General features: G+C 35.7%; 1 protein-coding gene across 1 annotated transcript in view; it reads right to left on the bottom strand.

Annotated features, from left to right (window-relative positions):
• LOC139150228 (apoptosis-stimulating of p53 protein 1-like) overlaps positions 1 to 4,622 on the bottom strand; it is a 38,099-nt gene extending 33,477 nt beyond the window's left edge. Inside the window, 3 exon segments of the mRNA XM_070722464.1 lie at positions 2,744 to 2,866; positions 4,193 to 4,340; positions 4,536 to 4,622. Of these exon segments, the coding sequence (XP_070578565.1) occupies positions 2,744 to 2,866; positions 4,193 to 4,340; positions 4,536 to 4,607 (343 nt within the window). The 5' untranslated portion in view covers positions 4,608 to 4,622.
• Positions 4,623 to 14,192: the final 9,570 nt, after the last annotated feature.

The following is a 14,192-nucleotide window of genomic DNA, read 5'->3' as shown; positions in this document are numbered from 1 at the left end:
GCCCCCCTGAGGTTTATCTTACAGATTTATACACAATGGCCTAATTGTTTCTGACTAAAGGTTACACAAATAGCTTTCATGATGCATTCCCATTGCATGGGAACCTTTCAACAAATCCCCATTTTCACAGTCCCTTTGTGGTCCAATGTTTCTAACTTTGAACTGTGATGGCGCTATACCACTTCAAACCCCAAAATGCATATGTGTGAGACAACATAGTGGATATCCATATTCAACAGGGTCAAAGAGGCTTTAGGTAGTCAGTGAGGTGAGATGATCTCGTAAAACTGTTTTTTTTGTATGCATGGAACATAACCCTTGGGCAGACGAGACCTGATCATTCATAGTTTTATCACTCTAGATGATTTGTTTTCATTCATGTTGCAGGAACAGGGAACACAGGACTTGCACACAAAGTGCCCGTGATTTTGAATTATTTACCAAACAAATACATGCAGACCTGAGTGTTGGCGATTTCATTTTTGATTCCACAAAGAAAGAGCGCCGATAAAAGCATTCCTGCCAGTCAAATCTTCACGAATACCACACACAATAAACAAAGCAGGTACTTTCAATGATACAGTAATTTTCTGACCCTGCATTGCACACTTTCATGACTTTGTTTACTACATCGGCAGACTTTCAGGGTAAAGTCAATAATCTCTGCTTAGTGCTGTATAATCCATTTGAAATCCTGATCACAAAAAGACAGTGACCTTCCTACACTCCCAAGACACAGCTAAAGCTATGGACAGGAAACACGCTTATGCCTAGCAGAAGGAAACACCACTTTGTTTCTCCTTTCTGGTATCCTCTAAACACGGAATTTCCACTCTCTCACCTTACTTCCTTCAAGAGTTTAAAAAACAAAAGGGGAAACTTTTCAAGTCTGTTGTGAAAACACTGAATTCCTTTCGGAGAATTCGACATGAAATGTAAATGCCCACGGCAGTCGAAAGATGCAAACAGGAAATAAGTTTTAACAAGCGGCACTTTGCGTGAAGGCAAACCGAGATATCCTGACATCCTATGCACATACTTGGACAACTTCACTCTGCTGATTCTGGTCAGTAAACAAGTCCTTTCATGCCAGGAGATTGAACCCAGTCTACCCTTATGACTATCAAGTGTAGCGTTCACCGAGCGTCATGCAGTTTAAGCTGTTCAATTCATCTGGGACAGAGAACCGTGCCTTGTATTTGTTGTCACTCTGTAAGTTTTGTTGACATTCGTGCCACTCAAACCCTGTCATCTGGTAATGCGTTGAGTGATCCACAACATACTGAACTACTGAAAGGAAGTGACCACAAATGGATGGAAAACACCAAAAGCAGCAGCAGTCATTGATTTCTGGGTTCCCTGGAAATATCATCATGTACACTAGAAACAAAATCATTATTGACCTGAATCAGATAGATGTTTTATATTCTTCTCTGACAATAAAATTAATGTATAAATATACAGAGGAAGGATGCTTTTTAATGGTCATGATAAAGGTTTATGCTGATAATTTAGAAATCACAAGCTTTAAAAACAATGACGCCATATGTTTGCTTCTTTGCCATAAAAATAGAAGTAGGATGTTTTTTAATTATCACGATGAGAATTGATACTGATACTTTTGAAATCACAAATTTTCCAAACACTGATGGCCACTGTTTGTGTCTTTGCCAACTTTTACACTATCATTCATTCAAACCACAACTTGGGTTCAAAGTAAAACACAAACACATCATTTGCAACTGTAAGCATCACATCTTCCATGCCCCTTTGAACTGCTTTATATGATAGTAATGAAGCTGGGAGCCAGCAAATAACCAAGTGGCTGTCGGCTGAAATTTGCCAGCTGTGAAAATTATTAGATTATGAAAAATCAGGACATTTTACACGAACTTAACGAAGTGCTTGCAGACTACTTTTAACCACTCTTACTTTTATTTTCGCCATTGGTAGCCAAAATTTTCCACTAACATCCTTGTTAGAGTGGCCCTATTGTACATGGCGATATCCACTAAAAAGTCCTACATTTTTAAAGACTGGGCAATAGTCTCTGACCAGAACCACAGGAAGTCTCATATTTAACACACTTAACTTCATCCTCCTTGCCACAACAAGGATAATGTTGCTATGGAAAAACCAGCGAACACTCTTACAAACTAGTTCTGATTGGGACAACAGGTAATTGACAAACTTGACCATGAAATAAATTAAAAGCAGGACTGAAAGCAGCTCTGACAAAAAAAAACTTCTCTTGACAGGACTGATTGCTTTTCAAAACTTACCTGTGCCCTTGTGCCGACCAAATGGCATGGTATGGGATAGCCTCAATATATCTGGTAAATTCTTTGTTCTTATTTGCCCTTAAAAAAGACCCCTTAAGGATATTCCGCATATTTCAAGTACAAAACCCACAAATTAATATTCATGATAAGAACAAACCAACTGTTGGATGACCTCAGGTTATTTGAAAGAAATATGTGAAATCAAAATATTGATATTGACTGTAATTCCTAAGAACAAGGTTTGCTTCTAGGCATAGCATGATCTCTGAAAAATTCAACTTTAACAAACCCAAAATCAAAACACGCTCCCTATTATTCTTTTCTGTACCACGGTGGTTTAAAAAGCATTTCCAAGTGAGTGATTTTTCAGTAAAGGCACACACAGACCGGTGTATGCTGTATATGTGATGGAATGTGACAGAAAGCACAATGTGAAAGGCTAGCAAACAACTTCACCGTACCGGGATTCACATTCCCAAGAGGTATGGCATTCTCGTGTCTCAGAAAGAACTTGACTTCTTCTCTGTGTATGCCCCACTGTTGTAAAATTTCATACGGCTTCTCTTCGTCTCCGATTGGTCGCTCTGCACAGGTTAAAAAAGAAAGCGAACATAAAGAAAACACATTCTGAATTAGATAAACAAACCCTTAAGTGTTTTGTAGCCCTTTGACTTTTTTCCTTTCCTACCACAATATTTATTGAATGCTTTCCCTAAAGTAAAGTGAATGTGTCTTTCAATGATCCTTTTAATGTAATAGAACAGATGAGGTTAGGTTGCTGAACAAGAAAATTACCAGAGGGTATACACAACTTGACTTGCACTGGTTCAAAATAGCACCTTCCATATAAAAGAACGTTGTGAATTACTTATTCTTGATATCAGTAAAAGATGTCTTTCCAATGTACTGTTTTCATGTGTCATTTTACTTATAAGTCCTTTGAAAGCTGGTTGTGTAGCAATTTAACAATGTCACCAGCAGCTTCAGTGAAAATAGTGGTGTGCTAACTAATATTGGTTTTGTTCTGCGTCAATCACTCATTTGAATGTCCATGTTGACAGATTTCATATCACTTTGATTTGAACTTGCAGAAGAGATAGCATACATCCGTACATCTGATTTGGCAAAGGTGCATTCCGTATCTACACCTGATTTTAATCGGATTGTTTTTTGGCAGTTGTGACTAAAACAGTGATTCCACTTGTTGTTGGAGAAAGGAAATCTATTTGTTTTTCACATGTAATGACCATCAAAACATATCTCATATGGTATAACAACTACACCATAACTTGTATGTTTTATAAGATCAGAAAAAATACATTTCCATTACCATACTGTTATCTACATGTCTGGCAATAATTTACTCCCCAAAAGGTAAAATATTGAATCAACTTTTTACTTGTTCGTGAATTTAATGGTCACAGGAGACTGTTCAGTTTTGTAATGATATCACTTGGCCAAGGTACAGCAAATATGCTTTGTTGTGGTGCATATTTTCATTTTATAAGTCAGATTTCAAAAGCTAGAACAGACAAAGGTAACAAAAGACTGTGGTGGCAGCCAAAGCACTTAGTATTAAAAGACCAATAGTTGGGAGTGTGCTTGGTTTGTACAATGGATTTTGAAAGGACTTTATGTCTCAGAATGCCAGACAAATTATGAGGTTTCGTAGTTTTGATGAAAATGAATGAAGTAAAGGTGTCTGGCAAAGAGTATACACAATTGGCAAATGCAAAACTACAAGTGCACCGCAAGCATGCCAGATTTTAAAGGTGTCTGCCTGTTGTTAACACCATTGCATTGTACATTGTATGTTAAAAGCATTGTAGGGAACCAACACACAGCGCAGAATTCTTTGTTCACAAATGCAGCCTGACACGTGCTTGTAATACAAATTTTTTAAGACCTACCACAGCCTCGCCAAAGTTCAGCTAAGTGGCACTGTTCTTCACCGGGTTGTCTGCAACATTCTATCACATCTCTGCAGGTTGTTTCTGGTGTGATAGGCACGTCCACACCTGTGTCATTACTGTTACTAAGGTAAACCTTCAATATCACCTGTGAAGAAATGAGACAGAAGAGAAACTTCAATCAGCATGAAATTCTCCGCTGAGGTATTGGATATCACATATGTGCTCTGTTGTAAGACTACAGAACCAATGGGTATTGACCTTCTTAACTTTGGTTATGACTAAATTCAGAAATATTCCACACTTGATATATCCTCAAGAATGTGTACAATTCAGGGATTACCTGTCTGAAGGACTGACAACCCGTCCCAGGGAAAGGAATGACAACTGATTCAGATACGATGCCTCTTGACATACTTGATGTTTCCGATATTATCAACAGTTACTTTACTGTTACTTTGGAATCTGTAACTCCGATAAGCTGATGTATGATCTTGCTTGATGTATGATCACAAATGTGAAAGATGTAAAAAACCACAAATTGGTCTGCATCTGCTATCAAACACTCCTACAACAATGGTCAGTTTGTCCTGTGGTGTCTGATTCAACCAGCACCAGTATCTTGTTCCTCCAGCCCAGGTGTTTTTAACATTGACTGGGTGGGTACCAATAGTATAAGCTTACCAGGATCTTGTGTGTGTATGGTTTAGTGTATCACTTTTTCCTACCATTCTAAACTGGAATATACGAAAACACTGTTATGTGCTTTTGTTTCTCTAGTATAGCTGGCATACATCCAGTACCAGAATTGAGTATTTAAAACTGACTTAGCAGCAGCTGTTTTTCTAATCATTAAAACAGACCATTTTCTTGTTTCCATCATTTGGTACATGCAGAGTTTGGAACTGATCAACTATTTTGGAATGGGTACGGTAAATCAATTGAAAAAAGATAAACTTTCTAACAAATGAAACAGAGGATTTTGCGTGTATCTTTGTTCTCTGTCAGTGAAAGACATTTTATTGAAACCAACACACGAAACTGAAAAGTTGATTTTAAAGCTCAGTAATGATCATTTTACCACCAAATTTAAATAGAGTGGTTCATGAGGAATGCTACTTCCTTGCATTCATTGACTCTAAAGTACCTATTGCTAGCAGCTATGTATATATCTCTGGGCAGCAATCTGAAGAGGTTGTGTGCAATTACAGTGAAAAATGTAAAGATATTTGACACTATCACCAATCATGTTTACGTGCCAGAGATTTAACTGGACAGACTCTTGATAAACTAGTTACTGCCAGTCATAGGAAAGAATGTACTGTACAAACTAATGTACCAGAATGGTATACGGGACATAGTTCACACCTCTTACTCCAGACTCCTTAAATTTGTGCTGGAAGACTGTTTGTAGCATACTCTTGATGCACTTGTAAATGACCTTCAAGCCTCATATACATGTTACTACCCTCCAAAATGGAAAATGTGCACTGTTTCTTACAGTATGATCCTTTTAATCTATGTCTATTGAAGGAGTACTGTTGATTTCAGCAAGGCATTAAAGATATTAGCATGGTTTCAGAACAATGCCTTGTTTAAAGTATACAGTCATGCTGCTCCAGCTCTTGTAATTACAAATTTTTCATGTGGCCCCCTGTGTGGCCATCTTTTGTCAATTTTACGGTCAATTTGGGATACAAGATCTGCATCTCAGCTTTGGCAAAAGCCCATTCACATGATTTTTTTTCTTTCAAATTTCATGTAACCTCCATCACAGGTAAAAAATACATGACATGAATCAGTAAGAAGACAGTCACTACAAAATGATGCAAATGAAGTATAACAGGTCTTGAGTTTTAACTTCCGACCATAGACTCTTCTGATCATAACTTCTCTGGTGAACAATTGAAAATGGATACGTTATATTTTAGATATTTCTAATTGCACATTGAGACCAATGTCTCTTATTTGTGTTATATTCACATGGTCAGGTTGACCTATGTTCAAAATGTTTTTTAAAAAATCAACAAAAATGTACATTAAATGTATATGAAACATTAATAAACATTAATAAAAAAAATCAACAAAAATGTATATAAAATGTATATGAAACAATAGCACTGCAGCAGGTAAATAAAATATTTTTAGCACTACAGCAGGTATTAAACACGGCAATGGGATTCAGCATGTTTTACTGTTTACATGTATACCAGTATTTGTTATTTTCTATTTCACAAAATAATAAATTTTTGCATTAGATACATTGTTTTTGGGTAAATTTTTTGTCTCTTGGATAAAATTGAGCTATGTCTGTACAATCTCTGTACCGCATTGTAATACATTTGTGAGCACTACGTTTTTCAATTCATATACCATAGCATATTAGTGAACTAATCAGTCCAGGACAATCTGTGACCAAGGAGGCCTTTCCTTTATTTTGCACCTGTACTGTCAATAACGGAGGAATAATTGCTGGCATACAATATATGTGAGGATGTATGAACAGCTGTAAAGGATTTCAGGATAAGAGAAAGAAGTCGCTTTATAATATAAATTTAAAACAGAATTCCACCGTGGCTGACAGGCAATTACACAGTTCAAAAGCTTCTTGACATTGTGAGGTATGTTACTTAGTCACTGTTTATTCACAACTCTCTTTCCATTAAATTTTGAGCACATCTTGACAGCCTGACATACTATGGTATCCAAGAGAAACTCTCTTGTGTGTTCTGTATCTTTGTGGGAGGTTGATGTAGAGCCTATAATATCTGTCCACAGTTAGAATCTAAGTACTGTAATAACGTTTTTCCATTGTCTACATTACAAATTGGAAAATCTCCATATAAATGGTAGGCATCCTCTCAGTTATATAACACCCACAAAAGACTGGATTGTAACTGTGAACGGTTTTATTGAACTGACATTCCATGACCTTCATTGCTAATAAGATTTCAACTCCAATATCATTTTGATCTATGGCACAAGTTTCAATCACCTTTTGTTCTGAATTATGCTCAATGAAAAACTAGTAACTGTCAAAAATGCCAAAGACAAGGGCTTATTCAGATTACAAAAACACTATGTTGGTTTTGGAATGTGCCTGACACAATGCCATTGTGAGTCAGTTTTACTACCTGAGTAGTCAGGATAAAAACTTAACCAGCAGGTGTATGCCGGAGTGTGTCAACATGTATAGACTTTGATGTCCCTTTAGGCAAAGACAAAAAATTTGCATTTCCTATTGTGTGCCACTTAGAAGTATCAAAGGTCACAAAACTGTTTTTATTTTTTATTATTTTCTTGCTGTGATTCAATAAATTCATACAATGTAGTTTCTTGTTGGTGGGTAACATTTCTGACAGGTTATGTCATTGGAAATTACAGTTTTTATTTGTTTTTATTGCGAATATACACTGAGTAAACAAAACAATGATGATATTCGCAAATTTTGTAAATACTTAATCTTGATTAAAGACATTTTGAGTTTTTACACAATGTAATTTATGACTTTTAGTCTTCCATAATGCAAAACACTGATCAGAATAAGAGGAAGTCAGCTGTCACTGTCATGAATCTCGCCTTAACAACTCAAACTTTGCCATAATTGGTACTCTGATTAAAACTCAGCTCACATGATTGATTGATGAAATGGGCAATTATTTCTGCACATTATATTGAAAAAATAAAGCCCATCTGTGGCTTGTCTTTACGTCATACTACCAATGCATGGGATATTTAAAACCCAACTAGCTGTAACTCTTGAAATTTGTTGACCTTAAAATATCTTCCTATTCTTTCCTGGTTTTCTCTGAATTCTACCCTCTCAAGGGATATGGGCTTTTTACTGCATTAGGAAACCATTCCTTTGTGAACCATTTGACAAGTAAATTCAAATTAAACAGTCATTTTGATTTCTCGCCATGTTCAAAAATTGGCAATATTACACAGGAAACACAACATACAATGTCACAGTTGAAAACTGTGATTCACCCCTATTCATCACATTGAACTACTCAGTGCAGTTTATACGAAGATTTCAGTATCCATGATTTTCCTGACAAACAATGTTCTCACCCCTGACCTATTATAGGTTACAGACCAGAAGAAACAAGTATAGCATCCTGCTGAACAGAATTATTGTACCAGTAACAGAATATAGAACACCTATTATTCACACAGATTGTCATCACAGACTGTCCAACTGTTTTCAACAATACTACAATGCAGACCTTTATACAGAGTAGCTGGCTGAAGCTAAGAAACGTTCTGTTGTAAGTTGAACATGTGGCATTTATGCATATCTTTGAAATCACTGCTAACCAAACAACCTTGAATTCTAGCTGGCCTTCAGAAGTAAAATTGCAGGTCATGGCTGAACGGGTACTGAACTTGTGATATTGGCCTTCAACCCCTTACATGTAAAATGCACTACTGCTACAGGGATTTTATACAAATCATTGTGAACTTGATGTGATTTTGTATACGAGCCCTGAAATTATCTATCATGAATAAAAGAACTACATTAACATGTATGCTCCCTGAATTTTCTAGATATTGTGAGATACTTTACATGGGATTTTTACGTAAATCCATGTCAATCATCCATCATACTTTATTATTGATTAATTAATAGAAAAGAAAGCTATATCAAATTGTATTTGGTAATTTGTGATGGCTGTTTTGACTGTTTTATGTTATCATCACAGTACAATATTTACCTATTAAATAAATAAATAAATAAATAAATATGTAAATAATTTATTCATTCATTTAATATTTATTTTTGTATTTCAGATCAAAAGTACAAAGACACAGTTATTGCACCTGTTATAATATGACTTTGATACGACAAAATCACCGATACCTTCTTGCTGGTCAAATTATAATACATCAGCTGTCTGATTCTATGGCATAAGCTATCAGCTGTTACCTTTGTAGTGGGAAATGGAGGAAACAATGTTGACTCTACTTGTTTGGTTTTGCTATGATTCCATTTCTTCACAGCGAAACCGCCCATGAAAAGGTTTAAAAAGTAAGGGCAATTTTACAAGTAAATACTCTGGCTCAAGATATTAGCAATTTCTTATTAACTATAGGTGGTAGCAAATGAACTCCATCATTGGGACTTAGTTTTATGATTTACATATATACATGGCTAAATCAATAACTTTTGGTTATTTTTGTTTCATGCAAGAGAATATATTTGTATCTGACGAAAGAAATATGATTAGCAGCTGACTGCACGATTTCTACTCTAGCCTTACTGTACATACATATTATGTACACACACCAATGACGTAATGTCTGCTATACTCAAAAACGTTACCAATCAAAGTACAGTATGCGTGTTATATGTACTGCAAGGTAGCCCGAATTTCACCATTGTCCAAAATACACTGATCATGATGTACGTGAGTTGATAATTTGTTAAGATTTAACAAATATTCAACATGGAAGTTTGATGACATTTCACATACAACGAAACACTAGAATGTAGAAAGGTATATGTACCCTGGATTTTATACACATGGATGATGAAATTTTTGGTACACAACACAATAATTGAAGTATGTAGTATACTACAGACAATGCATATATGATGGTGCTTTCAGGGTTAGTGCAAACTGAATCAGTTTTCAATGAAAACAACAATTATTTCTCCAAAAATGGCATATTTACTCTTTTGATATGAGATTGGATTGAACACTGTATCAGTCCTGCAAAACTTATCTTATTGTTGGACCCCCTTACCATAATATAATTTTACGGTTCATACTACAAGACATGATGTAATATCTTCAGGTTCCTGACGCACTGTATGAATGTATATGCGTGTGCAAACATGAAGAGGGACAATAAAGTTGGTAAACTCCTCGCAAACCTTCCCCTAAAAATTGAGTGTTTCAATAGCAAAACCATGGACAGTCTGGGTCATCAATCTTTGTCAATCCATAAACTGTCATCTTGTCTTATAACACAAAACAATTTAACCGGTGAAAAAGCTTCATTGTTACTACTATTAAATGTTTCCGATAAAATGCCTACATAAAATGAATTTATATTGTTGCAAAACAAAAGGAAAGATAAATCAAGTGTTTATTATTAGAGCTATATGACATTTGGTGAAAAAAAACTGAATGTAAAAATTTTGAATTCTCATCTGTTCTGAGTAATGCAAAGCAGAACAACATCTGGCATTGCCTTCCTTCATATTAAATCTATTCAAACATTCAAACAGATTAAAATAATTGTATTCAATTAATGCAGAGACAGAGAATTTGTTTTCAGTCTAATTATTTTGTGATTTACAAGGAAAACATAGGAAATATTGTTCCTTTGTTGCAAGTGTCTGAGTGTGGTTCAGTTCTTAGTACACATTATGCATGTAAGCACAGATCAATGTTTAAGCAAACACGTCTGACTGGAATGATTCGAATGTCCCCTCATGACGTTGGAATGATAATATTCCCACAATGTACACAAGGCTTAGAATAACACTTCAAATATTGCTGTATGAACGAAACCAAGTCTTAATGGTTCAGCATGAGCAACCCTTCTTATGCAATACCAGACACTTGATCAGGAATATTAGTAAAGTAATATCAGTGTACGGTTCAAAGTTTTCTGAATGCTGGAGACGATATGAGTATGATACTGCGATCACAATAGGAGTGAGAATTTGATGAAAACCACAACAGAGTGAAGCACTGACTGGCACACCCACCAGTGTCAACACTAAATCAAACGTCGTACTCCTCACAATGAACAACACATTGACAATGCTGGAATAGAGATATCAGATCTTGAATTCTGACACCGGAAATGCTAGTTCAGGAATTTCATCTCACTCACATTCTTACTTTAGATCAATACAGCACTGTACTAGGATTGTTTGAGATAACATCAAGCTTGGAAAGAGGATGGGGGATTTGAATCCATGTAGTTATCACAGTTATAATCAGAAGATGTGATTGATAAGCAAAAAATATTTACTTATCATGGCAATGGAAGGCCAATGCCCTACGACAAGCTGGAACAAATGAGACACTATACAAATATGTGATACTGACAATAGAAACATTGATGTAGTTCACAGTACAAGGATCATTCTTTCACAGTAATTTAACTCAATTATGGATAAATCATAGGAGAGGTACACATAAAAATTACATTACCCTTTTCCTGGTAAAAATTTTAAATAATTTGCCTGAGAGTTGAAACTACTATAAATCATTGGAAAAACCCATATATTGGTTGACAAACAGGACCATGTATAATAGAGATACACATAAAAATTACTTATCTTTGTTTCCGGTAAAATGTCATATTTTTAAGAGTTATTATAAAATTATAAACACCCATATGCATAATGCTTTATGAAATAGCACTTTACAACTCACCTATCATTACTCTCTGGCTTCATCAAAGATTCTGTTACGATTCTGAATCTTGAACTCTACAGTAATTTACAATTATCAATTTAAATTTGTATGACTAAACATTTCAATACCTCATAAAAACATGTCATTAAGCTTTCAGGAAGAAGATGTAGGGGGTAGTAGAACTTTCCCATTGTTAATATTTCTATCTATAATAGAATTTTCCCATTGTTAATACTGCTATCTATAAATTGAACTAGGGGATTCATGGCAAAATGAAAGTCTGCACACTAATAACTGTCAGTTAGCCTTTCTCTGAAATGCACCCAATGTGAAAATATCCATAGATTTGAATGTATGAATGCCTCCACACGTCTAAATCAGTATGATTGATCATACCATAAACATGCTATATTGATATTTTACACTACTAATAGTGTGGTCTCGCTTGGCTTGTAAATCAATATGATATGATGTTGTACAATTGGCAGCACCATAGAAAAAGAAGCTGCATGCTACTCATGGAGTGATTGACGTTCCTGGTAACCATAGACGGCCAGGACTGTCATTGTTTTAACCCGGAGATACAAATTCCAATCAAGGTTCTGTCAATTACTTGAAAGAAGTGACCCTGTTAATCAGGCGAATTCGGCCACCTGCCTCTTTTCAAATGAATGCCCTGACTAATGAGGGAAGACTCACCAGCTAAAACATGTTTAGATCACATAGCTCATTACTGGTATTGACTTTGACAAGCGCATTCCTTGGATGGTGCTAGGCTCATGTCAAGTGAGGAAAGCTTTGCATTATGCATGCATATTGTTGTTTTTCACACTGGATAAATCCCCTGCATGTTTTATTCAATATGCGAGAAGAAGAATGTATCTTTGTACAATGGGATATGTAGGAAATATCCTAGCTATGGTATATAGAAAACTGCATGTATAACCACAATTCAGAACAAGTATCTCAATTTTCTTAACCTGTATTGTACGAATAAATAAATGGGTGATAACTACACCTTTTACCATTTAATATAGTGGACACTAACATGGACAAATGAATCTCATATTGAACAAGAAACATTTAAATATTAAAAATACACACCCCTCATGTACTCAGGGTTGACACAATTGAAAGGCTGTGATATGAATACCCTTTTTAGCATCATAAAGTTATTTTTGTAATGTTAGATGGCATGTCATGGCCACCTGTGCTGTCTGTTCTACTAGTACTCAATTATGACCATTTACATCAGAATGTGGTGTCTCTTCTCCGGCCGGCTGAGGAGAGGATGAGATTTTGTAGACGTGGTGATTTACTGCAACGCTGCATAAAATGTGTAACATCTCTGCTGCTTCTCTTTGTTATTTTGCTACTGAGTCAAACCCTGGCAGTGGACTGAGGATAGTATTCTCATTGCCAGCACATGTTAATTCATAATGATCTGTAATCCATTCTCTTGTTTATCTATTGTCTTTCTCTAGTGCCTATTGATTCCCTGGTTATACTTATACCATTCACATGTTCAATGCAAGTCTATAACTGTTGCCCCCTGTCTTTTGTACCATAACCGCAATGTGTGGTTTGTCAGAAAGTGTATACACTAGACTCCACCACTATACTTACATTTTTCATTATTTTCATTTTAACTGACAAAATGACTTTGTTACAGCCAAAGAAGAAATTGCCATTTGTTTGGGAAAACCAAAACATGTGAATGTTTTTAGCGGATAAGATTAATAGATTCAAATGGACCCACCTGGGTACATTTCATTGTCTCTTGTTACTTTCACAAGTCAAACCGTTAACGTGGACACTTCACACCTTAAACCACCATCTTGTTGTCTTATCTTTTGAAATCATTGGCAAGAATATTTTAATGCAACATTCCTTAATTGTTTTGTTCTTTGTTCTCTATGCCTGTGGGGTTTTGTAGAAACATGAATTTCTCGGTCAAGTTTTTACCAACTGGCATAATTTCTATACATTCATTACTGCAGAATTTGAACACTATTACCCATTTATTGAGCAATGTTCCCGTAATTCACATTTACAGTTTAGAATTCAATTTGTTAAAAATATATTGATAATAGTCTCTTCCTGTGAGATAAAAAAATTGCTGCTGTAACACTGATACGGAGTGACAGCTACCCATTTTTACTATTTTTGACATGCGATGGTAGAGTTCAGGCTTTTAGGATGCCACCATGAAAGCAGAGGTCAGTTTCACTACAAATCACCCAATGCACAATATACACAAGATGTCATCCCAGTGTGACATCCATGGTATTTCCCCTCCCTCATTCCACAGCTTTGTGTACACAATGGATGACCTGGTAATGCCATGGTATGGCTCTTTGCATGTGTCAATGTGTTTTAACAGTTGGTATTTTTTGTTTCTAGCTTGCCTTTTGTAATTTGTTACTAATCACAGTGATCCTTCACTGATTTTCTCGAGCTCCCACACAAACAGAGTGTCAGAAATTTGCCACAGCTTTCAATACATGTGCATTCCACAGGAAAAAAGTTATGCTTACAGACACCAACAGAATGATTCCAACTGGACACTGCAACCAACAAAATGATCCCAACTGTACACTGTAAGATTGTGTAAATCA

This window comes from Ptychodera flava, chromosome 14 (genome assembly GCF_041260155.1).
Source record: "Ptychodera flava strain L36383 chromosome 14, AS_Pfla_20210202, whole genome shotgun sequence".
Lineage (NCBI taxonomy): Eukaryota > Metazoa > Hemichordata > Enteropneusta > Ptychoderidae > Ptychodera > Ptychodera flava.
Note: the sequence above shows the minus strand (reverse complement) of the source record. Positions and strands in the feature narration are given on the sequence as shown.